We start from the raw sequence: 23,598 nt of genomic DNA on the forward strand, positions 1-23,598 counted from the left end.
ATAGCCCTATTTACCTGATCTGCATAAACAATTAAACTGCTGAGCAACCTGTTCCTTCTGTTTAAGGTTTGATTTTATTTTGTGATAAAATAACTTAAAGTTGTCCAAATAATTGCTCTATTAAAATAAATCATAGTACTTCTGTCAGTAGAAATGAGGTAAAGCCCATTATCACCTGTTCATGTATAACATGCCCGTACATCACAAAAGTCAAGTTGTTAATCACGTCAGATTTTGGTGAGGTGAAAACTTAGGACTTGATTCCTATGGGATGTTTACTAAAAAAATTTTCCACCATATTTTTCTCTGAAAGCAGCAGCTGAGCCAGTTGACCTTGTATCTATTTCCAACATGCACTGATTTAAAGTGTGGTTTTATATATATATATATATATGCATGTTGAGGAGTACCTTACATGGCATTTCTTACAGGTTTAGGACCCAAAGGCTTCTGCAGAGACTGGCTGCTGTTTTTGCTGCTGAACAAAGACCTTAAGCACCAATTAACTTCAAGCACGTGTGTAGTCTCACTGACATAAAAACACATTGTCACTAACTTTAATGGGACTACACACATATTTATAATGAATATTAAGCATTTACTGCTCTGGGGCTTTGCAGATCTGAGCCTGTATTTTTCGACCTTCCCTCAGACTCTTGTTTGAAAGAAATGCAGATAATTTTGCACCACTTGCAGTATTTTGTACAAACTGTACAGTGTGCAATTTGACAAAATGCAATCATTTTAACTTCTCTGATTCATTTGTGCTATTTTGATACATTTCAAATATTGCAGCAGAATGTTTTCCATTACAATTTTTTAAATTGTCACTTTGTTTTGAAAAAGTATTTACTTTACCAAGGAGAAATTTGTGACCTAAATTGACCTTGGTTATGAAAGGTTTTGTGTTTTTTTCAACCTTGAATGTCACAGCTAACTGTTTTGGGCATATTATTTACCTGTTTTTTACTTCAGTTTTCCCTGTTTAAGCGAAAGCCACTGGCAGGCCAGAAGAATGTATGTAGCGGAAAGGAAGATAGATCTGGAAAGCCATTACAGAGTGAACACGAAAAAGAAAGGGAAGATTTATCTGGTGAAGACAGTAAAGATGAAAACCAGAATCATACATTGGAGAATTCCAGGGAAACTGTGACTAACCAGGACAGAAGGATGAAATCTTCTACTTGTATATTACTCTAACACTGTTATAGTATGTAAGAATGTGACAGTCTTAAAGCACATAGCGCAATTTTTACTTGAAAACAGTTATGACTCACTAGAGATGTTGATGGTTGCTTTTTTGATTGATTTGATTGCTGTGATTTTAAACATGCAGACCATTTTCTTGGTATTTATTGGTAATTTTAATAGTTGCAACTGATATGCTTATCAGCACCTTGCTGGAGTTCTGTGGCCTTAACTGTTAGTGTTGTAAAAAAAAATATATTTTTTTATGTGAAAAGTTGAATACAGGCAATTCATGGTTTTTGCTAAATAATTTTATTCTGTTTCAGTCTACAGAGTACCACTTTCAGTATGATACTCTTGCAAAATTATAATATTTGATGTAAGATATTATTTGGTTTAACAAACTAGGTAAGAACATTGAAGTTCGCATTTTTAAAGAGGGTACTCAGTTACTTAGAAATACATATGCCTTTTTCTGTTTTGACTTAGAAAAATGGCAATAAAACTTTCAAGTTAGCATGTAGGCCACTATTGAGGAATATTTTATGTTATTATTTATTTTAGTATGTGCCTAATTTCATATATGGCAATAGTTCCATTGGAAACAGTACCTAAGAGCAGCGTAAGTATATATGTAAGTATCCTGCCAAACTGGGACTTGGAGAAACCTTTCATTCTGAGAGATGCTGAACACCTTCACTCCTGCTGAAGTCAGCGTAAGCTGATGGGACTCTCTCCTCACAGAATCAGGCCCAATAAAAAGTGGACATTCTTACTGTTGGTTCAGTTGGATTCTAATCCTATATTCTTTGAACATCCATACCTTAATGAGTCTCTAGTGAAGCTTTTCTTACAGGAAAATAGTGTGACCAAAGTTACTATGGAATACATTGGTATGGCAAACAGATCTTTATGAGCTAAATATTCATGTTTTTCTTAGGCAATCTGGCATTTCTTCAGATGGGGACAGAGCAGCAGGAGTAATGAATCCCATTCCTGGTATGGATGAGCAGAATGTTTGGGTTTTTAATTAGTCCAAGAAGCAGAAGTGACAAACGGACTATTCTAATTACCAGCATTCCCTCTAAATGAAATTTGCTTTCTGAAAATTTAGTCCGGGTGAATAAGAAATATAACCCTTGCCATGATGAATCTGATCCAGGGTCTGTGTTTGCCCCTTACTAAAATATGCTTAGTTTTTTATGAATAGACACAAGCTCTAACATAAATATAAAATAAAGAATTATTTCTAAACTGATTACTTTTCAGAATACTTTACAAGGGACAGATGATCTTTGTAGAAAACCTAGGAAAATGTTATTTATAATTTCACTGACATATGAACATATTTTAATATGCCTTTGGCCATGTTTCGCCTTTGGATTATCAGTTTTTCCTAGTTTCAGAGTTGCTTAAATTTTATATAACATAGTCAGAAGTGTCTGGAGTTGGTTTTGACCTAGAAGTTGATTCAGCTGAACGCTTTGTCCCTATAAGTACGGCAGGTGCCCAGATTCTTTCACGGAGCCTCCTCTGTGCTACGGTAAGCATCAGATTAAAAACCTGGATGCTCGGGTCATCCTTTGCCAGAGTTAATTAAGATCATTTTGTTTCTGTTATTTTTCTTCGGGCTACTCTTGAGTTCTGCAATGAACCTTACATAAGCTATTTTTTTTTTCTGCCAATGTGCATTATATTTACATATTTTCTTGTTTTCCTGAATGCACATGTGGTTTCTGTTCTACTTGGATACTGTTGTGAATAGTAAAGAAGTGGAAAAGGAAAAATAAAGTAAATAGTGTCCTCATTAATTTAAATAAGCTTTAATTATTTTTTAAGGGGAGATCAATCACAGAAATTGTTACTGTAAGGACAATTTCTTTTTTTAAAATGTGAAGTAATTTAGTGAAAAATATTACTTTAAAGTGGGAATTAGCCTTAAATCTAATGCTGCAGAAGTTTATGTAATGGATTCTAAACTGCTGTACATGAAAGCAGTTTCAGGGACTTGTACACTTACCTGGTACATACACTTCGCTTAAGAAGAAGCAGGAGCAAATTCATCCATTCAGATGTCTTTTTTACATGTCTTCCTCGGTAATAAAAAAGTTTAAACAAATAAAACAAGTTACATGTACACGTGTATTAATTTAAAGGGGTTTTTAATAAGTTCACAATCCTTATGATACAAATTAAGGGGGTTTTATTACTGAAAGGCTTTCAGCAACTGATGAGTAGCAGAAAGTTGTGTCAACATTTATAGTACCTTTTTCTCTGGTTTTTCTTACTTTCCCAAAGATAACTGTATCAACTTCAATCTTTCCTTCTAGATTTCACAGCCCTTTCATACATCGGAGATAGCGCTTTAGAATTGATGGTTTTCTAAAATTTCACCATGAAACTTACCACTAGGTGGAGGTTGTGCTCTTCGAAGATGTAACTGCCTCATCCCACCCAGCCTCTGGAGCCAGACATTTTCCTTCCCCTGGCCCCTGAAAAGCAGTTAAAGATACTCCCTCTGTATCAAATTTTCTGATTCAAAATTCTCTGAAAACTTTATGTTTTCTGGCATATCGCTTTTGGCTTTAAAGTACGCTGGTACCGTGACATGTTTATGCAGTGTATTTTTAAAGTTTTAGAGAGAGTATGTATATCTGTAAAAATACAAATATGGAAAAATAAAATCACTTATGTATTTCTCAATGTATACATAGATGTTCAGTGGTCAAATTCTGATACATAAATATAAGTTTAGGTATACATGTTTGCTCTAAAAAGAACCGCTGTTTGTGCATCTTGCATACACATATAACATACATACACGCACCCTATATACACTGATACATATATATGTGTATATATACGTTTACTAAGATACATAGAGACATATGTATGTATGTGTGTATGTATATGAATGATCAAACGTGTATACCTGACCTCCAGGATTCATTGATGCAGCTACCGTTCTGATGCAAGTTTGTGATGATTGAAGTAGAAAAGGAGAGAACATGCTGTTTAGACAGTATTTTATATACCTAAAGATAATAATAATATATCAAATGAACTTTGTGCAACTTTTTCCTTTTTCTTCCAGGAAATAGTTGTAATAATATGCAAACTACGTCCAGTCTTTGTCCCTGGGGATGATTTTAAGTCATGCTGTTGACATTAGGGTAGTTGAAGTAAATTGAATTAATATCATAATGGTAAACTGCTGTAAGTCCTGGTAATCATGTATACACAAGCTCATCTTACATTACTATTGATAAACTAAGTAGGGGTTCATTCAAAATGCACTCATGAATAAGACATGAACTTCTCCAGCTTTTGACAGCTGGCTTTTGACATCTAGCATTTTTGACATTTGCTTAGTATATCAGAAATGCTTTCTTGCACACGAAACCCATTCTGTACTCAATTTCTGTTGAACCTGCTGGCCGGGCTCCTTGCTGACCCAGAAAGGGGTGGTTCTTAAAGCGACACAGTTGCACGACCACTACTGATACCACTATCACTACTCTCCACACCTAATACCCCCAGGTGAAGGAGTAACACTTCACTCAGGTTTATGACATGCACCTAGGCAGCATAGATGCTTAGCAATACAGAAAAAAAATCATGTTCCAAAAATACCTAAAATATCTGAATTAGCAGTAGAAAGGAAATCTATTTGAGTTAGATATTAAAATCCAATATTGAGCACATTTAAAAATACCCAAATGTTGTATAGGAAAATGATAACCATTTACTGCATCCTTGGACTATTTTCTCTCTTTAAAATATAAATAAACTATCTCTAAATTCCCTCAGAGTGTTTTTAAGAGCTATATTATTTATACTATTCACTACTCACTGGTGTTTACAACATTTTCACACTCTGTTACATCTAAATTCTGTTAAGAACACAAATAGTGTCCTGGTTAAGTGTGATGAGACCACTATCAGTGGTGAGAATTTGAGAAATTAATGCTTTGGTAGTAGGTCTGCGTTGCTCAATATCTCCTACTGATGAGGTCTCAAGCTTCACACCTATTTGCCTTCCAAGACTGTGTTAGAATTACATTTTAATCACGCTATACAATTACCAGTCTCTTTTTCAGGACCAGGTAGTAATGGCTCAACAAAAACATCGCAAAATCTAAATCTGGCTGAGTTGTTGTTCTTTTATTTGTACACAAAGAAATCTTTCATTGTCAAGAACATTCTCATTTGATGTTGAAACAGTTTAGACACAGCTGTTTCCAATCACACTCATCAAAAGCTGAAGAGATATTAACAGTTAGAATTTTAAGAGACGTTAACAGCTTTAAAAAATTAAAAATACAGAAGTTTTGTTCTTCAGTGTATCTATTAAACATTAAACCATGTATCTGCTGATATACCACATATTATTCTTAAAAATACTTACACATCATTCAGTATCTAACAGGAATGCAATATTGTCTTCCCCGAAAAATTTCTGGTTTGCTGGCTGCCGAAGACACTCTGTGAGTAGGACACATGCACCCCGCCAGATGGAAGGGGGGAAAGGCAGCTGGTGTTCTCCAAGACTTGCTATGTGTGTATACTATGCATATGCTATGTATGTGCCTGACCCAGACTTCCATGTTGAAATTTTCCATCGCAAGGTTTTTGGTAGTGGAGAAACTGAGGGAAAGTTAGTCTAGCCATCTCTGTTATGCCATTGCTGGAAGGGAGGGCATGAGGCCACCATTAACTGGGAAGACCCAAGGAAACTTCTTCAGATCACTGATGTAGGGAGCAGGTAAGTGCTCAGGGATGGAACACACAGAGCACGCTGCCCTGAAGAACATCTCATTTCCCTAAAATATGTTATTTCTACAGCCAGCACAGTATAGTCTTTTGTATTTTTGTCAAGGAGTGTGCCATTAAGGTTTAGGTCTGACCTAAGAAAGAAAATTATTAGGATATAACTTAAGATTGTGGTTTCACGCAAGAAACTATTTGATCATTATCTCTGTTATTTAAGCTTATAGAACAAGAATTTCCATTGCTCTACAGCCTCTGAAATTTTTAGCCAGTGATGCTTTCTGGTAGGCTGGCCTCTAGTGTTTCTTTTCTGTCTGTCATCTTAGAAAAACCAGCTTCCTATTAGAAAACATGAATATATGATTTAAAAATGCAAAATGAGCCAAGTCTGTTTGACAGGCATGCTAGCTGCAGTGAGATGCCGTTTGAAACAGCACTGAGTGAAGCATCTACTCACCATGAACTGAGGCACATGTGCTGGCAGTGGGGTTTCACAGGCATGTGCTGACAGCAGCAGCACGGCAAGATTGAGGAGTTCTGTCTGTCATTCCCCAGACAGCGCTCCACGTGGCACACATCCAACCGCCTCTTTCTGACCATGTCTTCCCCTGACTCCTTTTTGCCTTTTCTCCTCTCGGCGCCTCCAGCTCCTCACCACAGCAGCGCCTACAGCAGAGCTTCTCTTCCCGCCCGTTAGCTCCGCAGGTCAGTCCCAGTCTTTGCTTCCATTTCAGTCTCCCTCTCCAGGACTCTTTGTCAGAGCTTCAGAAATGTCCCAACACTGAAGTGCACCCCGCCAGCCTGCAAGCACCCAGAGCGGGGTGCTGACAGGGACCAGCGTCCTAGCAAAGTTCATACACAACAGGCTGACACCCAGAGGGAAAAAATTGGCCCTAGGAGCTGGCACTTACAAGCAGCTGGAAGGAGGCTCTGATAACAGCCAACGTTGAGCAACAAGTAAGTATTTCTAACTGTTGCTGCCACTAAACATCATAAGAAAGTAATTAATAAACTTCTAGAATTGTAAGAACTGTACAGAAGAACTGCATTTTTTTTTTTTCATTACTATTGTTTTAGGACTGTCTCTTTTTCTGCAGATATTTACACGGGTAATTTGAAGCATTAGAACATTCTCACTCAGTAAGGCTGTTCACCGGGCTAAAAATGCTGTGTATTTGGATGGGGGCCCCAGTGTGTCATCCTCTTATCATGACTAATTGAATCTTAGTTGGAGCTTCCAAAATGTAATCACACACAGCGGGGATATTGGGTTATTTTTTTTTTTTCCTTATCATTCTTTTACTATTTGGAGAAAAATTATTAGATTGTTAAACATTATTAAAAATTGTACTGTCATGAATTTCTCTCCTCCATCAAAAGTGGTATTTTTATTATCACTGTAAGTGTAGTTAAGTTACAGCTATTCTGGTACAGAGTAATAAAATTATACTTGTGAACGGCTATTAAAAAAGCATGAAAGAGAAATGATGTGCTTAAATTAACTCCTTGGCGTATTAAGAATATATCTTTAAGTCTCCAAGAGCACTTAACTTTGCTTTGGGTCTTATTGCTTATTCGACTAAGACATTCTCACACACTTTCATCCCGTACTGTTGCTTCATGTCAGGTTTGAAAGTTTTCTTTATTTAATCTGGGACTGCATTTCATTTACCTCTGAACAGTCACAAACTGTGAATCTTCAATGAAAAGCACGCTGGTTATTTCTTGTGTAATGCCAGTAGTGCCTGGAACTCCAAATAACCACAAGCTTAAATATTTGGAATTTTTTCTATGAAAATTGAAAGCTGAACTGTGAGGAAAAAAATGACCAGGACTATGCTTTCAAATGCAATAAATGTGACATTTGTTTAACACATTCCTAGTTCCAAATGGTTTCTCCTATTAAAAGGTCCCTTAAGGAAACTACTTTACAAAAATCTCACTTGTATTACAAATTGAAAAAAGATTTTAAAGATGCCTTGAACTTGTCCTTCAAGCCCCGATCTTTTGGGTGGTTTCACGCAGCTGTCATTCCAACAAAGACGTAGAAGAAGGGTTACATTGCACAGAGAAAGTCCAGAGCCAGCTTGCATCTGGGTGATTGCACACCTCAGTATTCACACGGTTACAAGGCTAATTTCAAACAGTCCACGAAGGACACGTTCACACTACTGGTTATGCTTGCACTTGCGTCTGAATTTGAGCCGTAACTTGCAGTCTTCTGTGGGCAGCGGCTTCTTGTACAACGTTATCATACTAGCATAGACCTTATGTTCTTAGGAGGAATGTCCGAGTGAAGGCCATGGATTTGGAAATGGGCAGCTGAAAGGACACACGCAAAGAGAAAGCCAGAGATACCTCACCCATTAAATCTGCTTCAGGTACCTCTATTGTTCCAGCAGATTCATGTGCTGAACTTTTACCAGAGCCTCGCAGCACCGATAAACTACAGAGATTATCACTACTTATTACAGATTTCTAACCTTTTAGTTTAATCTTTTCTATGATATCTGTGCCAATAATAGCCTAAAGCACTCCTTTTTCATTATTCTTCTACTTTCAAACAGATTAATGTTGGTCTTTTTAATCTCTCCTCACATGGAAATCTAATCTTTCCTTAGGCTGTTAAACAGCAATGGCTCAGATGACACCGCTGTTGGTTTTGTTAGTTTTTGGTTTGTTTTTTTTTTTAAACAAAGTGATTCAGACTGAATATTGAAGCCCTGCATACTCAAGCTGCATCTGCACTGGGCAGAGCACGGTCAGCTTGGAGCAGAGCTGGTGCTGAGGGCCCAGCACCTACCCATGCCCATCCAGGTATTTTACTCAGGAGGAGCTCTCGCCTGGCCCCGCGGGCGCAGGAGGTGCACTCCCTCCTGGGGCACGTTTCAGTCTGGGACACCAAAAGCAGTGGATTCGAGTGGGGAGGTATACTTCAGGTGCACTCCTGATCCAAACAAAAACTCTGATGAGAAGAAAACGTTTTGGAGGCCGCTCCCAAACATAGCTCCCACCCAGATTTTTATTCTAATTACCAGCAAGGGCCAGTTTGGTACAGCCAGCCTCAAAGGTAGGCAAAACTCGCGTCTCTTCTTCCTCAGTTTCCAAACTAACATTTCCCCTTGTGATGACTATCCTTTCTCTGAAAATTGGTGTCTCTTATTGTTAAAGAAATATTCTTTTGCTTACTGCATAGTGTTTCCCTATTTGTGCTTCATTGCAAATACTGCAGCATGCTGGTGGGACCCTAGGAAATCCCTTGGGGTCTCTCCCTGCCACTGCCCCAGCACGCAGGCTCTTCACAGGCAGCACACCAGCAGGGGCCAGTGCTTTCCTGCACCTTCGCCAGTTTATAGGGTGCATTAGATGCTACCTCTTACGGTGGAAAGTGGGAAAAAAAATATTAATATCCAAGTCTAGCTGTAGTCAAGCTGCAGGGCTGACAGATCTCAGACTTAAATCCAAAGTATTGGCACATTTGATGCTCTGCCTGAAGCCCTCGCTTCCGTAGGCTATGAGCGATTGGGGAATTCGCTTTCCTCTGGAAGGCAGAAAAAAAGCCTCTACTTTTTGTGGTTATGGAAGACAGCCTGAAAATGTGACCCCACAACACCCTAGCAGCTCAAAAAGTTAATGGGAAACGTGAAGGCTTCAAACTTTTTTTTCTTAATCTCATGACTTGAGGATCTGACTCATGATTTTTGAACATTTAAAGCTGGCCATCTGCAAACTGCTGACGAACTGGAGCAGTTTATCTTGAAAAGCGCCGTCTGTTTTCCAGGCCCGCAAAACTCTGCCGGCCTGCCCCGGCAGCCGCCGCCGCCCTGGACGGGTGGCAGCCGGCAGCTGCCTGCCTTCCCTGCCTGGTCCCAGGCCGCCCGGGAAGGGACCGGCGGGAGCACGGCTCTTCCTCCCCATCACCCCTCGCCCAAGGGAGCGCCAGCAACGGCGAGAGGGCGCCGCCGGGGCTGGCTCCCTCCCAGCCTCGCAGGCGACACCGCCCCGGCCAGCTCGGTGCCCTGGCTGAGGTCCGGGGGCGGCACCGGGCGGGGGACCCCAGGCCGCGCACCAGGGCGAGGGAGCCCCCCAGCTCCCGCCGGGCCGGGGCACTGCCGGGCCGTGCCCGGAGGCCACGTCGGAGCGGAGCCGTGCCGCCGCCCGCGGGCGGGAGGAGCCCCTCGGGGGGCACCCGCGGAGCAAACCGACGCCGGAGCCAAATGCCCGAGCCCCTTCCCGCCCGGTCCCGGCGGGAGGCGAGGCGGGGCGGGGCGGGGCGGGCGGCCTGCCCCGGCGGTGGCGGCGGGAGGAGGAGTCTCCGGCGGCGCCCGGGAGCCCGCTCGGAGAATGTCTCCGTCCCACTCCTCCTCCGCCTGCCCCTTTGCCGCGCAGCCCTCAGCCGGGAAGGGCCGCCGCCCAGCATGGGGAGCTGCTGGCTGCGCCTCGCCGCGCTGCTCGCCCTGGGCGCCTGCCCCAGCCTGGCGTACGAGGGTAGGGAAGGGAAGGGAGGGGGCGGCGGGGGCCGGGGAGCCCCCTGCGGCGGGGCGGCAGCGGGGGGGAGCGGGGAGCCGGAGCCGTCTGCTCCCGCCGGGCCGGGGAGCGCTGCCCGCCCGCGGCCGCGCCGGGGCCCGGGGCGGCGGGGGAGCGCGGCGGTGCCCGGCCGCCCGGGGGGGCCTGCGGGGCCCGGCCGCTCGCTCCCAGCCCGGAGCGCTTTGTCTCGGCCTTCCCGTGGCTCGTCCCGGGACGGCCGTCAGCTCCGACGGAGCCTGATGCTCCGCTTAGAGTCCCGGGTCATTGGCGCGATTAAAACTTGGAGCTGTGTCGGGTTTAAACGTGCGGCGTGCAGGGTGGCGGTAGCCCATCGCGTTTTCACGGGGCATCGCATTTGCGTCTCCGTGCCGTTATCCTGGCAAACTTAGAGAGGACTGAGAAAGGAGAAGACACCCTCTCTTTGCTTGAGTAGAACAGAGACTCTGTGTCGTCCTTAATTGTAAAGGGGGGGGGGCGAGTATATGTCTGATCTGCCAGCCCTGGCTCCAGGACCTTGGCACTTGGAAGTCCTTCACTGTTTTTTGTTGCCCATGTGTGACTGCTGTGCAGAAAGCTAATCTCGATTTTCAGTGTGAAAAATGAAAGGCTGAATCTGGCTGGGTTCTTATGCTTCTAGCAATTAAAAAAAAGTACGCTTATGCTATTTCACTTCTAATTATTTGCATTTGCTTTAGCAAAATTTGAAATAAGCTCAAATTTACGGCCATTTCCATGACAAAAGGAAATTGGCATGTAGGTCTGCCTGGTCTTTTAAAGCAGCTGCATCTTGTCAGAATTAACATTGCTGACTTGGCAGACATGGCCAGCAAAGCCAGTGCATACTGGCATGCAGTGGTGGTTTAACAGGTGTAGTCAATGAAAATCTGTGGTCAGAACAGAGCCTTCAAAGTAAGTGGGTATTGCTTCAAATTAAGGTGCGTTACTGTGGGTTGACAGTGAAGCGAGGCGATGAACAGGTGAGAAAGGTGTCTAATAAAATTCACAGCTGTGCGTGCGGAGAACCTCAGTTCATTGGTGATGCCTATTTTTTTGTATCCAGGAGCTGCCCCTACTTAAGACATAGCTCTGCCCGTGGAGAGGCGTAAAATGGCATAATGATGGTATTTGTGAGTTGAAGTTAGCTTTTCTTATTTTTATTGGCGTGCTTCAAGGGGCTTCTTTCCAACAGGAAAGATGCTGGAACACACGTTTACGCTCTTTCTTTACAAAACACTAAGGTATTGGATACATCACTTGCTAAATTAACAAAGACAACAAAAGTTTCTGTCCTGGCATTTCTCTGAGGGCTATTGTACTGCCAAACTCTCTTTATTTTCTTAGGAAGATGACTGAATGCTTTATTTTGCGGTTCATGTGAATGTTAGTCTTCAATTAGTTTGCAGAGGATGCTAATATCCTGTCCTTCTCTTTCTTCCTAAAAGGCCAAATGTAATTTCTCCAATCTCAAAGATCTGTTTTTTGCATGTAATCTTCAAGTTGGCTGCACAATGGCCTGCTTGTTTCAGCTTTCACTCATTTGAAAGTCCAATTTTCCTCTTATGCTTAGTGTCAAAGGCTCCAAAGAGCTTAAATCATCAGCAGCTGTATTTGTAAACCCTAATAAAGTCAAGGTTTCATGTGCCATTTCTTTTGCTTGTTTGTTTTTAATGGAGAAAATGTGATATTCTTTCAAATCTTTATTCTCAATATGAACTCTAGTGAAACTGTAAATAAATATTTTCTTTAATGGTACTGTGTTGGTATGTAACTGGGCATATTAGGTACAGAATGCCATTCGGTAGACTAAAGTAGACTTCTTCAGAAAATCTCTGTAGGATGTGTGTGTATGTGGCCCTCTTGAACGCAGACCATTCATGCCATACTTCAGTGAACTGTTACTGGGAAGTTGACACTTGTCTATTTTGTAGACAAAGTGAAACAGTCTATTTCAGATTCATACAAAATGCTTATTTTCAGTAGCAGATTGTTATCTAAACATGAGAAATAGTCTAATCAACTTTTGAATTCATACTTTGGTAACACTGAAGTTTTTAGTGTAGAACACTTGTGTTCCATAACTTGAGGACGATAGTGAACACCACAATAAATAGAAATAATTTACGTGCTGTAAACAGAGTTCTGTGATCAATATTTGATTGTAGGCAGTAAAAATCAAGACAGTATTCTGCCTGTGAAACTGTCATGGAATTAACTATCTCCTTGGCATAAGAAAGGCAACCGAAATATATCTGAATACTTAAAATTCTTAAAATACTTAAAAGCATTTAAAGCAGCTGCTGTGTTACCTGTAACTGTAGTTTCGAATCTTGAAAGGACGCCCATGGTCTTTTTACCTCGTTCCATTCAAAGGCCGCGATGCGCTGATGAAGCCTCTCTGATGGCACCACTCAGAGAAAAGTCTCTTTGCTCTTCAAGAACGTTTGAGAGATGCGCCTTTTGGAAGTTAAAACACGCTTAAAACCTTTTCCCTAAGGACTAAAGAGGGAGATAGGATCTTTGAGCTCTTCAGTGACTCCAAAGTCCTAATGTTTTTTCCCCGGCTGGGGTAACAAATCAGATGTTCCTCTAAATACTTGGCTAATTTCTCTGTTTCTGAAATGGCTTTGTTGATTGCCTCTTTTTTTTTTTTTAAATTTGCTGTTTCAAGTTATGTTAAATGTTAAAAATTACAGTGTGCTGGGGATTGCCCGTTTCACAAGGCATTCACTTAATTTTTTTCAGTGCGGTAAATGAAGCATCTGAGGGCTCGGATGCGGTAGATGCAGCTCAGCATACAGGACATGGGTGGCTGGCAGGCACTTCTCTGCCACTGTTCCTAACTATTGATTATATTTAAAGGGCACTGTTAAGGTGGTTCGAAGTGAAAATTTATGCTGCAATACCTTGAAAGTGGCTCCAAATTATAGGTTTTAACTTCAACGATTCTGATCTGTATCTTGAAATAGCCACTTAAGCGCTCTGCCAGAGTTTAAAACCACTTTAACTCGTCATTTGGCATATCTTTACGTGAAGAGAGAAAAGATTTTTTTATTTCTTGGACACCCATGGAAATAAATAAATTAAATTTCCCCAAGTTAATACTTAAGAGCCTGCTACCAGCATGCCGCAGTGAGTCTGTCAAAATACCTTGGTGCTGGACTACTGTTAAAATGAAACATTTCTGCTAAAAGGCTTATTTGAGGAGAAAGCGTTGCTCATGGGTTGTTGCTTGTTTCCTAAACAGAAGTTACTGGACTGGATTTTTATTTTTAGTGCTATTTTTGTGCTTTCTTCGCTAGCACTTAGCAGATGCTGCCTTGCAAAAGCAGCTATTTCATGTTCCTTCATATCCTTCTCAACAGCATCTCTTTTTTTGGTTACTTTTGGGAGCTGTGCTTTGCCTCCAGGAAACATTAGACAACCGTGGCCTGTTTTTGCCCATCAGGGCAGACTCCTTCTTCTCTCCCCAGCTGTCCTGGGCTTCATCCTACCCATCCCTGCTGCCTGACTCCTGGCGTGTAAGACCTTGGGCAGGATTCCTCGCCTCGATCCCTGTTTGTTCAGGTGCTGATGCGGTAGGGCCCAGGTCCGGGCCCCGGCCAGGGCTCCTGGGCATCTCCGCAGTACAGGAGAGACTTCCAAAATGGCTTTGTCCCAAACCTACTCTTGTTCTGGCTCTGCATTGCTGGAAACATCATCTCTTCTCTAGCCCGGGTGGCAGTTTTCAACTCTTTTCTATTCTCCTGCTTGCATTTTTTAACTTAGCTCTTGACTTTGAGGCGGGTTGCCCAGCTTTCTCAGCTGCCCCCGGGTGTGGGTAAGGTGGTGGCTTCATATGTGATCTCGCAACGAGTTGCTGCAAACCTCCGGGGAGAGGGAAGCCCGCTGGCGAGGTCAAATCAGGATGCAGCTCACATAAGTTTATCTGGGTTGGCTTCCTTTACCCTCTTGTGCTATTTGGTGTGAAATAAGTAATGAGGGTGGGACCCATTTTATGGCTTTGGATGGTGCTGTGTCTTTCAGCTGGCCTTCTGTGAGTCTTTAATGCCCTGGTTCCAGCTGTCGAACCTTAGCTCGGTAGCTGGGAGAGCTGCTCTCCCCTCCCGGCAGTCTGCAGGGCAAATTACAGGCTGGGAGAGGGAAACACCCCCAGCTGTGCCGGAGCGCTGAGCCTCCAGCCTGTGCAACTCAAGCTAGGGGCAGTCGGGCATTTTTGGCAAAGGTTTTTGCCATTTGAGCAGATACAGTTTGTATAACTTCACGCTTTTTGCCTACTCAATGAAGCTGTGCCATCATTTGAGAACAGATGACATCAGTGGGGTTTAGGTTAGCTGCTCTGAGAGACCAAGTTTTGCTCAGTGCATAGAGCTCGAAAAGAAATGAGAATGCTTGAAATGATGCATGTTCTGGGTTGCTTTTGTGAGATGGGTCATTATGAGCTATTTTCAAGGGGGAGCATCCCCCCTTCCCCCAACCAAAACACGCAAGATGCATATCATAATGATTCTTGATGGCATTCATTTGTTTGAAACTGGTGAGTAAATATTTATGTATGTGTATATATGTCTGATTTGTATAGTCTTTGAATTGTGACATGCAGCTGTGTCCTTCAGGGAGGCACAGAAGAAACTTCTGCGGCTTCGCAGGAAAATATATAACAATACATTTTATGTTACTGCTATCTTTTCCTTCAGGTCTTGCAGTGGGTAAAAATATGTGTGAGATGTAAAAATGTGTGAGAATATTCCACATATGCAATTTGGATAATTTAGAAGTTTGTGTTATAAGGAAAGTTTGTTTTGAAGATTCTGAAATTACTGTGGTGTTGTTATAGAAGGAAACCCTTTTCTCCAGTCGTGTAAAATTTAAAATTTGTGACAACTCTGAATAGACAGGTGGTTTTTTACAATTTGAACAATGCGATTGAGGACGTCTGATTTTATTCTTCCCTGCTTCTTGTTCTTTTCAGGAAATGCCATTGCTGTTTAGGGTACTGGATTTAGTCGTGTTGTACATATATCCACTAAGAATAGCATTGCAGTTTGAAAGTAGTCATGCATTCAGGCTTCTCCAGCAGTGCCTTGCCATGCTGCATGGTTTACCCAAAGCCTACACTTAACCAGTGTGGGCTGGCAACGTGAGTCACTTAGCAAAGTCTGTCTCCTTTTAGGCTGTACTGTGAGAGTTTTAACCTGCTAGGGTCTGTGGTCTATCCTGGTGTCCCTCAGAGGTCTTTCGTCAGGCTTCCTGACACTGACTGGCCAGATGGAAGAAGGTGCTGCTCCCAACTCCTGCCTCAGAGTTAAGTTATAAGCCTATGCTAATTACGCTTTTCTTTAGAGTTGTCAACTTCAGGGCAATGCACTTAAAACTAATTACTTGATTTGAATCTGTCTGTCTTGAGTCCATCCATTGTGGCTCTCTAGTTCTGCTGTGTCAGTCGTAAGTAAACCAGGCCAAAATTAACATGCCTCTATCCAGCTATTCTTGAAGATTAAAAACGTTGGCTTGCAGACGTTCACTGTTCTAAGCTGCCCAGAGGCAGATACCAGAAACAATATGCCTGGCGCTGAGTTACAGTGGCAGTGAAATGTTTAAATAAAAAAACCCAACCCAACAAATAATAAAAAGGTCCTTCCCATACTTTTCTTTCCTGGGAGAGGAATGGATGTGAGTGCCCCAGGAGGCTACTCCATGCTGAAAGGGAGATCTTTCTTATTACTGTAGTAAGGAAAAAAGGGCTGACTTGCCGAAGGTGGTTTTTGTGAAGGCACCTGACACGTAGTTTGCTTCGACTTTGTGCCACTGATTTCTTTTTGTGACGCTGAGGCAGCTGGTTAGCCTGTGTCTGCATCCCCTTTGTAAAACGGTTTGCCTGGAGAGCTTTGACTGAAAACATTCATATAAGGAGCAAGTGCTATTATTGCTATTGCATGTTCAGTGTGTCACATTAAGGAAAACGGTGTGGTTGGGTTTAGTTACGGAACTGCTACAGGTTGCTCTTGGGTCTCTTCAGAGCTGCAGAGGGGTGACGCGTGCCTGGTTGTGGTTCTGGGCACACTTGAGCGCAATTCTGGCCAGTCTTTCCATTGCCCTCCTTACTGCTTCAGTGACAGCCTCTGGCTGTGTTTCCATTTCGGTAGGTACCGGGAGCCACATTTTGAGTTTCGCATTGGTACCTGGCATTTATCGTAATGAAATAGGAAATACGCGTCTGGGAGAAACGGGAGATAACTGTAACTGTAACTTGCTTTAACTTTGAGTTTAAGGAAATTTCCAGTCAAATGCATCAAATCCTGAGTAGCTCTGTAACGAGGGAAGGCAACTTTCGTATAAATGCCAGCAGTGCTGTTGGTGTCACCGATAACTTTTTGTCCTTTCTGCCAGCACACTAGAAGCTTGCAGTGGTTAACTGGCTGACAGCTTGTCACCTTTTTGGAAAATACAAACACCTGAATTATTTTTTGGCTCTATTTTTAAGAGAATTGCTTCCAATTGGGGATTCTGTGCCTATCTCCAACTGAATGTCAAAACCAAGAATATTAAACTGTGTCTTAAGATGGCTCCAAGGCATTTCAGACCTCTTGGATACCAGTAGCAGCGCAGGATGTGCACTGCAGCCCTGGAAGTTCTTTTGTTTTATTCTTATCCAAAATCATCCTTTTGCACTATTTTTGCTAGTTTGTAGGGAAATCTTTTATCTGTGGCATACTTATAAAATGACTCAGACATTTTAGCTATAACATACATTAAAAAAACACATATATTGTGTACGCAATAAAAGACAACTTGTAACTCATCAGAAGGATAATATGATTGATTTATAGCTGATTTCCCTGTCGGAAGAGTAAACCCGTTTGCCAAAACAAATCAGTACAAAGGAATTGAAAATAAGAGTTATAAAATATGTCTGTATTTGTAAGCCATTCACAATGAAAATGGGGTTTGATTTATTTGCAGTGGGTGCATGTCCTCTCTAAAGCACAACCCTAGTGTCCCTACTCTTCCGCCTTTAACAAAGCTATTCTTTATTGCACAAAGACAATGAGAAGGCGGGGCAGGGAACAGAAAAAAATGCATGTTGTAGTATGTGACACATGAGAGTAAATTCATGTAGTAGTAATGGTTTTTGTGGTGTAGAGCCTGGTCGTTCTCAGGGTTCCAGTTCGCAGGAAGCCGTGCCCTCCAAAATGTTCTTGGTCTTTCTTGGGTGAAGACGCCGTGGTAAGTGGGACTGACAAACGGCAACAGAAGTGCACAAAGGGAAGACATAAATAAGACCTCGTGGCTGCATAGATTAGTTACGGCACAATTTAAATAAACTTCAACTGGAAAGCCCTGCATGCCAGTACTGTTCAGCAAACTGCAGGCTCTTCTCCTCATTGCCCTCCTCCTAAGCCCTTGTGAGAGCTAATGCAGCAATTTATGTTTTGGATTATATTTGCTCAAACAGTTCTTTTAAAACCATCCCATTTAATTCTTAGTCACTTCTAGTTTCCACTGTGGAAGGAGCTGTGAGGAATCCCTGCCATTGCAGTGAGAGACACTGTGCGTGTGTGCGTGAGCAGGGGAGGGGGAAGGCTTGGCAGGCTGCACGATACACAGCAGCTTACAAGTTCATACAGGATTGCATCTCTTTTGGGCTTTTAGTTTTCAGCCGCCTGCGATGAGAGTGCTCTAGTCCCATAACAAGCTCCGGAAAATTTTTGAAGGCTGGAGCATGATTTACATCGGAGAGCTGGCTGATGGACTGGTCCTGCTAACAGCTTCTTGCCGAGGCAGCGGGTTGTTGAGGGATGGTTGAAACGACGTGTAATGTAGCTGCTTGTTCCCAGAAAATGATTTCTGTTCTCAGAGCGGGCTGGATGAGGGAGTTGGTACCAGGGAGCTTACTGTCAGATCTTGTCAGAGGTTGCCCTTGGCTTGATTTCTTACTGGCAAATGTTGACTTGCTTCAGGCTGCTGTTGAACTGGTGCCTTTGCAAATAAGAGGTGCTGAAGAGCCTGTCCGCTGCACAGGGGCAGAGCAGTGAGAGGCAAATGACTGGGTGAGCTGCCGTGTACAGCTTGTGTAACCCCTTGCCTTCTGCTACGAGTTTGTGCTAAATGTAACGTCCTGTTTTCTTTGGTGTAAAAAGGCCGGTACAGGACTATATATAAACAGTGGGAGAGTAATGCTGAGTGTCTTTTGCACACAAAACACACCACACTGTGGAAGTGATTGTACAATTTTGCATATCGTAGTAAAATTTCATAGGAAAGAAAGGAAATTTTAAATCGTGAAAAGAAATCAGCAAAACTCAAAAGCACGTTTGTAGATAGGCAAGTGGATGGACCCATTGGTTATTATTTTATCTGTCTGCAGTGGAAATCCATGTGAAATCTTTTACCATTTTTAATAACATGGGGTCAGATTCACAAATGGAAGGCCAGAGCACTAAATCAAGGAACCTGGGTACTCAGTTTCTTTGTTTTGGCTGGATGGTCCAAATCATTAAGGCTTTTTCTAGAAGCTATGCAGGCTCCCCAGCTGATTTTTTTTTTTTTTTTTTCCTGTGAAACATCATGTTTGATAGAGAGGCACAGAAAACTGCGGAGTCAATATTTTTCAATTATTTAAAAAAGCAAGTGTGTGGGGGCTTTCAGATTTCTTGCTTTTACCTAGAAGACTTCAGGGTTAGGGCTGTCTTGGCACTGCAAGGGCTGGCAGTGGGACAGGGACCTCCCCCAGTAGCCCCGTCCCGCTGCACCTGGAGGCAGCGAGCAGAGCTGGGATGGGGACCGACTCCTGCTGCAGGGACAGGGCAGCTCTAAGGCCAAGGCAGGGGCCCTGATGGACGAGAGGCTGGCAGGGTTGGAGCTGGTGTGAGCGTGACAGGGAATGATATGTCTCACATGTTTGACCTTCAGCTGGATTTTGGGTTAAATTCAACATTATTTACAATGTATTAATTCTTAGTAACAATTTAGGAAACGGGTTCATTTTTCTGTGGGAATTATTACTAGCTTAATACTTTTCGTGTGGATTTCCCTGCCCCCACAGTGTGTTTGACACGCTCCCTTTTTACATCCATATCTCCGGTCCGTATGACAAACTTACAGGTTGTCGGTTGGCCTTTAATGGCAAACCCTGAAATCTCACGAGTCAGTATTTCAGGCTTTGATGCTTCTGTGAGGAGGAAACAGCAGTACGATGGCATGCCTGTCCTGTCTTTATGAGACAAAACTGATTTGTGCTGTATGTCCCCAGTTTCTTTGAATAGCGTGTTTTGACACTCAGAAGAAATTTGTTGTGAAAAGAATGCAAATGAACCCATAAATCTGTTATTTAAAAATGTCTGTTCTGCTACGAGTTTGGCTTGTTCTTTCCAAGAGCCATCTAGTTCTAGTTACCATCTTCAGGATGTTTAGGAAACTTGAGCAATTTTTCAGTACTAAACTGCCTTTGTTGACAACTAAAATTCATAGAACTGGCTTTTAAAGGATTATATCCTAATTATGTTGAGTGAACCCTGACCTCGGTAATTGGAAGCTGTCTGCCAGCTTGCTAGCTGGAGCTGGTCATTTCTCTCAGATGTGGTTTATCAGTGCTAGGCATCAGCTTCTCCTTAACAAAGGGGACCCAGAGCACAGCCATCCTGAGGTAATATAGCGACTTCATGTTTTCCTGCTTAAACCTGCTGCTTCCCAGAACGCCCTGTGTCGGGAGGCCAGGGCTGGACTGGCCGCTGTCGATGGCGTGGCAGCTGCAGGAGGTATTTCCAGGAGCTGCAGGAGATGGGGCATCATCCTTCTTGCTGGGGACCATAGTGCTGGCCACAGCCTCTCAGTATCTGCTCTTGGTCTCGCAGGATGGGAGGGATGGGGAGAAGGAAGAAGGGCACTACTGGATATTTGATAATGGTGTGATGGAAGCGGGAGGAGGAGAGAGTTAGGCATGTATGGTCACCGTCACCGTTGCCCTGTGCTAGCCGGGGATGCGCTTCTTGTTTCTTGCTTCCCTGGGTCACTCGCTGCCTGGCTGGGCCGCACGAGGACTCTGCCGAAGCTGGGACCGCGTTACCAAGGGAGAAGGAGAAGCCCTCAGCGTTTACTGAAAGGACTAGCAAAAACCATGTTTCCATTCTGTCTTCAAGCTCATACCTTTTGAAAAACCTACAGGTTGGCCACAGACACGTTCCTCTTCTTTCCAAAAAGGTTTCTTTTAGGGTCCCACTTTAGGTGCTCCATTCACCTCTGCCATTTCTGGTAGTGGCGGTGGATTTTCCCTCTCTGGAAGGAGCAGGGTGTAATTCTGGAAACGTGGCTTCAGTGCGTTGGGGTCATTGATTTTGTTTAAGTTATTATATTGGTATTGCCAGATTTCTCTTTGCCTTAAACTAGTATTTGGGGTTCCGAAGACTGAGAAGATTTAATTTTATGTTGATTTATTTTTATTTACTTTCTAGTTTGGGGCATTTGAAGTTTCTGAGCATTGTCTTTGGCAGTATGGCTATATAGATATATATATTTTTTTTTATATAAAGCTAATGCTTCTCACGAATCGTGTAATTTCAGCAGATATAATTTAAGAGAATCACCAAAAGATCAAAGTCTATTTTATCAAAAGCCATCAATACAGTATTTTTTTTTCTTTATACTCGTGACATTTGCGATGTGCATGTATCATTAGTGAAACTGGGGCATCTAAACCATCCATACCAATGACCTTGGTAACCACTCTTTTGGAAAGAAACTTATTTACCCTCTTGTTTTCAATGGACGGGAGAAGTTGGAGAATATCCTTTTGATTGGGAGTTGCTGCCAACATGACTATTAATGAAAAATGAGCAGTGGTTTGGAGGGAGTATCTCAAATGTTCCTTTAAAATCTCATCAGCATTATTTTATGCTGGCTGTAGCAAAGAACTTTTGAGTCTGCCTTAGGATATGATTAACATTTATTATTTTAAACAAAATAAGCAAGCCAGTTCTCATCAGTTAGTTTATACAACTTCTGTGCTTTTGACTGTGAACTCCATATTCAATACTGTTTGCTTTGAGGCTGTTTTTAATGCTAATCTTCAGAAATAAATTAAATTTCTACCTCCTGAGTCTTGACAGCAGTTGTTTACTTTTTCCTTCAATTGATGGGTTTGCTATTAGATTTTAAGTTCCTCTGCACCTCAGTTTTTGAGTTTTTGCCTTACATGGCACCGAGTCATTCCTTCACCTCTTCCTCCCTAGTGGAATGCCTGCTTTTTTTCCTTTGTGCTACCCTTGCAAAGCACTAGTAAAGCATGAGTAGTCCTAGAGTCCTTAGAAATCTGTATTTTTCTTCTAAGAGTGGCCACCGATATTAATACCAACAGCCCTTAATGCTTTCGTCTGTTTGCAGGTGTCATGGGTAAAATAACAAACTTTCTAGTCAGGGACTTTGTAAACCCATGTTTACACTTCTAGTTTCTTTAAAAGGAAGCTGCTCACATGGAAGTGAGACTTCAAGGGATGGCAGTCATATTTATTCATAAGATAACTAGTGAGAAAGTGGAAGCTGACAAGTTGAAGCTAACGTGGGGAGAAGACCTGCTTGAGCCAGTTGAGGATAATGAGCCACAACAGAAAATATATTTTCTTTTAAGTGGTGACTTCAGCAGAAAAGGTAAGGAAAAGTTGTGCAGGGGAGAAGTCCCCAAGGGAGAAGCCCTCAAGGGAGCTCGTTGCCAGGATAGGTTTACAGTAGTTCTGTGTCGCTTCTGACACCGTGTGACTCCACTTACTAAAGAGTAAGAGGAGGTCACTGTCAGTAATTTTACATTTCTGCACTGCCCTTCTCCTGATTTCTAGCACCTTGTTAGAGAGTTTCCTATGGATTACAGGTAGCTCCTGATGCTAGTTTTCAAGTGTTGTAGTGTCTGATACTTAAAGCTGAGAGTTTTGTCTGAGGGAGCCTTTCTTTTAGTCTCCTTGTAAAATCTGAAAAATATTTTTAAAACGGCAGAGCTTCAGAAATACCACGCGAGTCAAGGATAAAGAGAAGAGAGGAAAGCAGTGTATTTGGTGCCGTAGTATTAGAAGTTAGGTACTGAGATGTGCCAGTTTCCACTGTCTGCATTTAAAAAAAAAAAAAAATTCTTCCATCTGTCACCAATTAGAATAGATCAGGATTAGTTTTCAGTCTCTTCCTTTGGCAAGTTATCTCAAAGTCCACTGGAACTTGTCGTTAAGGAGGCTTTGAGCTTAAATGTTCTTTGCTTAATTAACTAGTTACTAGTAGTTCTACCTGGTTTGAGTTACCAGTAGTAATACTTCTTTTCAGTCCCTTATTTGCCTTCTGTAGGTGGCCTCCTGTTTTTCTGCCTTTTCAATCAGTTCCTAAAATGTAGGCCTACATTAAAGACCACATAATATCTTAATATAAGGGGAAAAAAAAACATATAAGTATGTTCACAGGGATTATTTCTCTGGATCTTAAAAGATAAGAGTCTTATCTATATGTGGTAGCATTTGTTTGCCTCTTCAGAGTCCCAGTTTGCTTTTCATTCTTGCAGCATTCTAGTGCACCTAATGGTGTGCCTGCCTGCAATGTACCCTGTCCTCTCATCCTTTCCCCATTGAAGAAGCTGCTGAAGCATCTTGTTTGTGTAGGGCTGTATGTGTAATTCAGGCTTGATTTGTTATAAACTCAGTTTTACAAATTTCATGAGAAAAGTCTCAAAAAAAAAAAAAATCCAATTGCTTCTGCTTAGCACAGAAGGTAGCAATGGCCTGTGAGAGCCCTTCGTGCCAGAAGAGTTTGTGCCACAGGCGGAGGCTGGTCCTCACGATCTGCTGTCCTGATGGAGGTGTGCTCTGCCATCAGGATGGAAACCACTGCGGCGTCAAAGCATTTATCTGAACAGGTTTTCTTCCCAACCCAAGGTTTCACCCTTTCAGGTAGCCTGGAGGCAGACTGCTCAGTGCAGTGGCTGGGTGAGGGTGGCTATTCCTGGAGGGCTCCAGCCATCCCAGCTCTTAGGAAACCTTGATGAGACCAGGTATGCACAGCTGAAGGGTGCTGGCAACAGACCCATGTTGCTTTCTTTCAGTGAGGTGAAAGCTCTCAAGGTCCCTGGCAGCCTATCATTTTCTCATG

The 23,598-nt window shown here is 42.5% G+C and overlaps 1 protein-coding gene across 2 annotated transcripts in view; it reads left to right on the forward strand.

Annotated features, from left to right (window-relative positions):
* Positions 1–10,273: 10,273 nt before the first annotated feature.
* SRPX (sushi repeat containing protein X-linked) overlaps positions 10,274–23,598 on the forward strand; it is a 44,698-nt gene continuing 31,373 nt past the window's right edge. For both annotated transcript variants that reach the window (XM_087757405.1, XM_087757406.1), the window contains exon 1: positions 10,274–10,446. In XM_087757405.1, the coding sequence (XP_087613531.1) occupies positions 10,377–10,446 (70 nt within the window). In that variant the 5' untranslated portion in view covers positions 10,274–10,376. The remainder of the gene's footprint in view (positions 10,447–23,598) is intronic.

This window comes from Nipponia nippon, unplaced genomic scaffold (assembly GCF_047370975.1).
Source record: "Nipponia nippon isolate SJK-2023a ecotype South Korea unplaced genomic scaffold, ASM4737097v1 scaffold_2, whole genome shotgun sequence".
NCBI lineage: Eukaryota > Metazoa > Chordata > Aves > Pelecaniformes > Threskiornithidae > Nipponia > Nipponia nippon.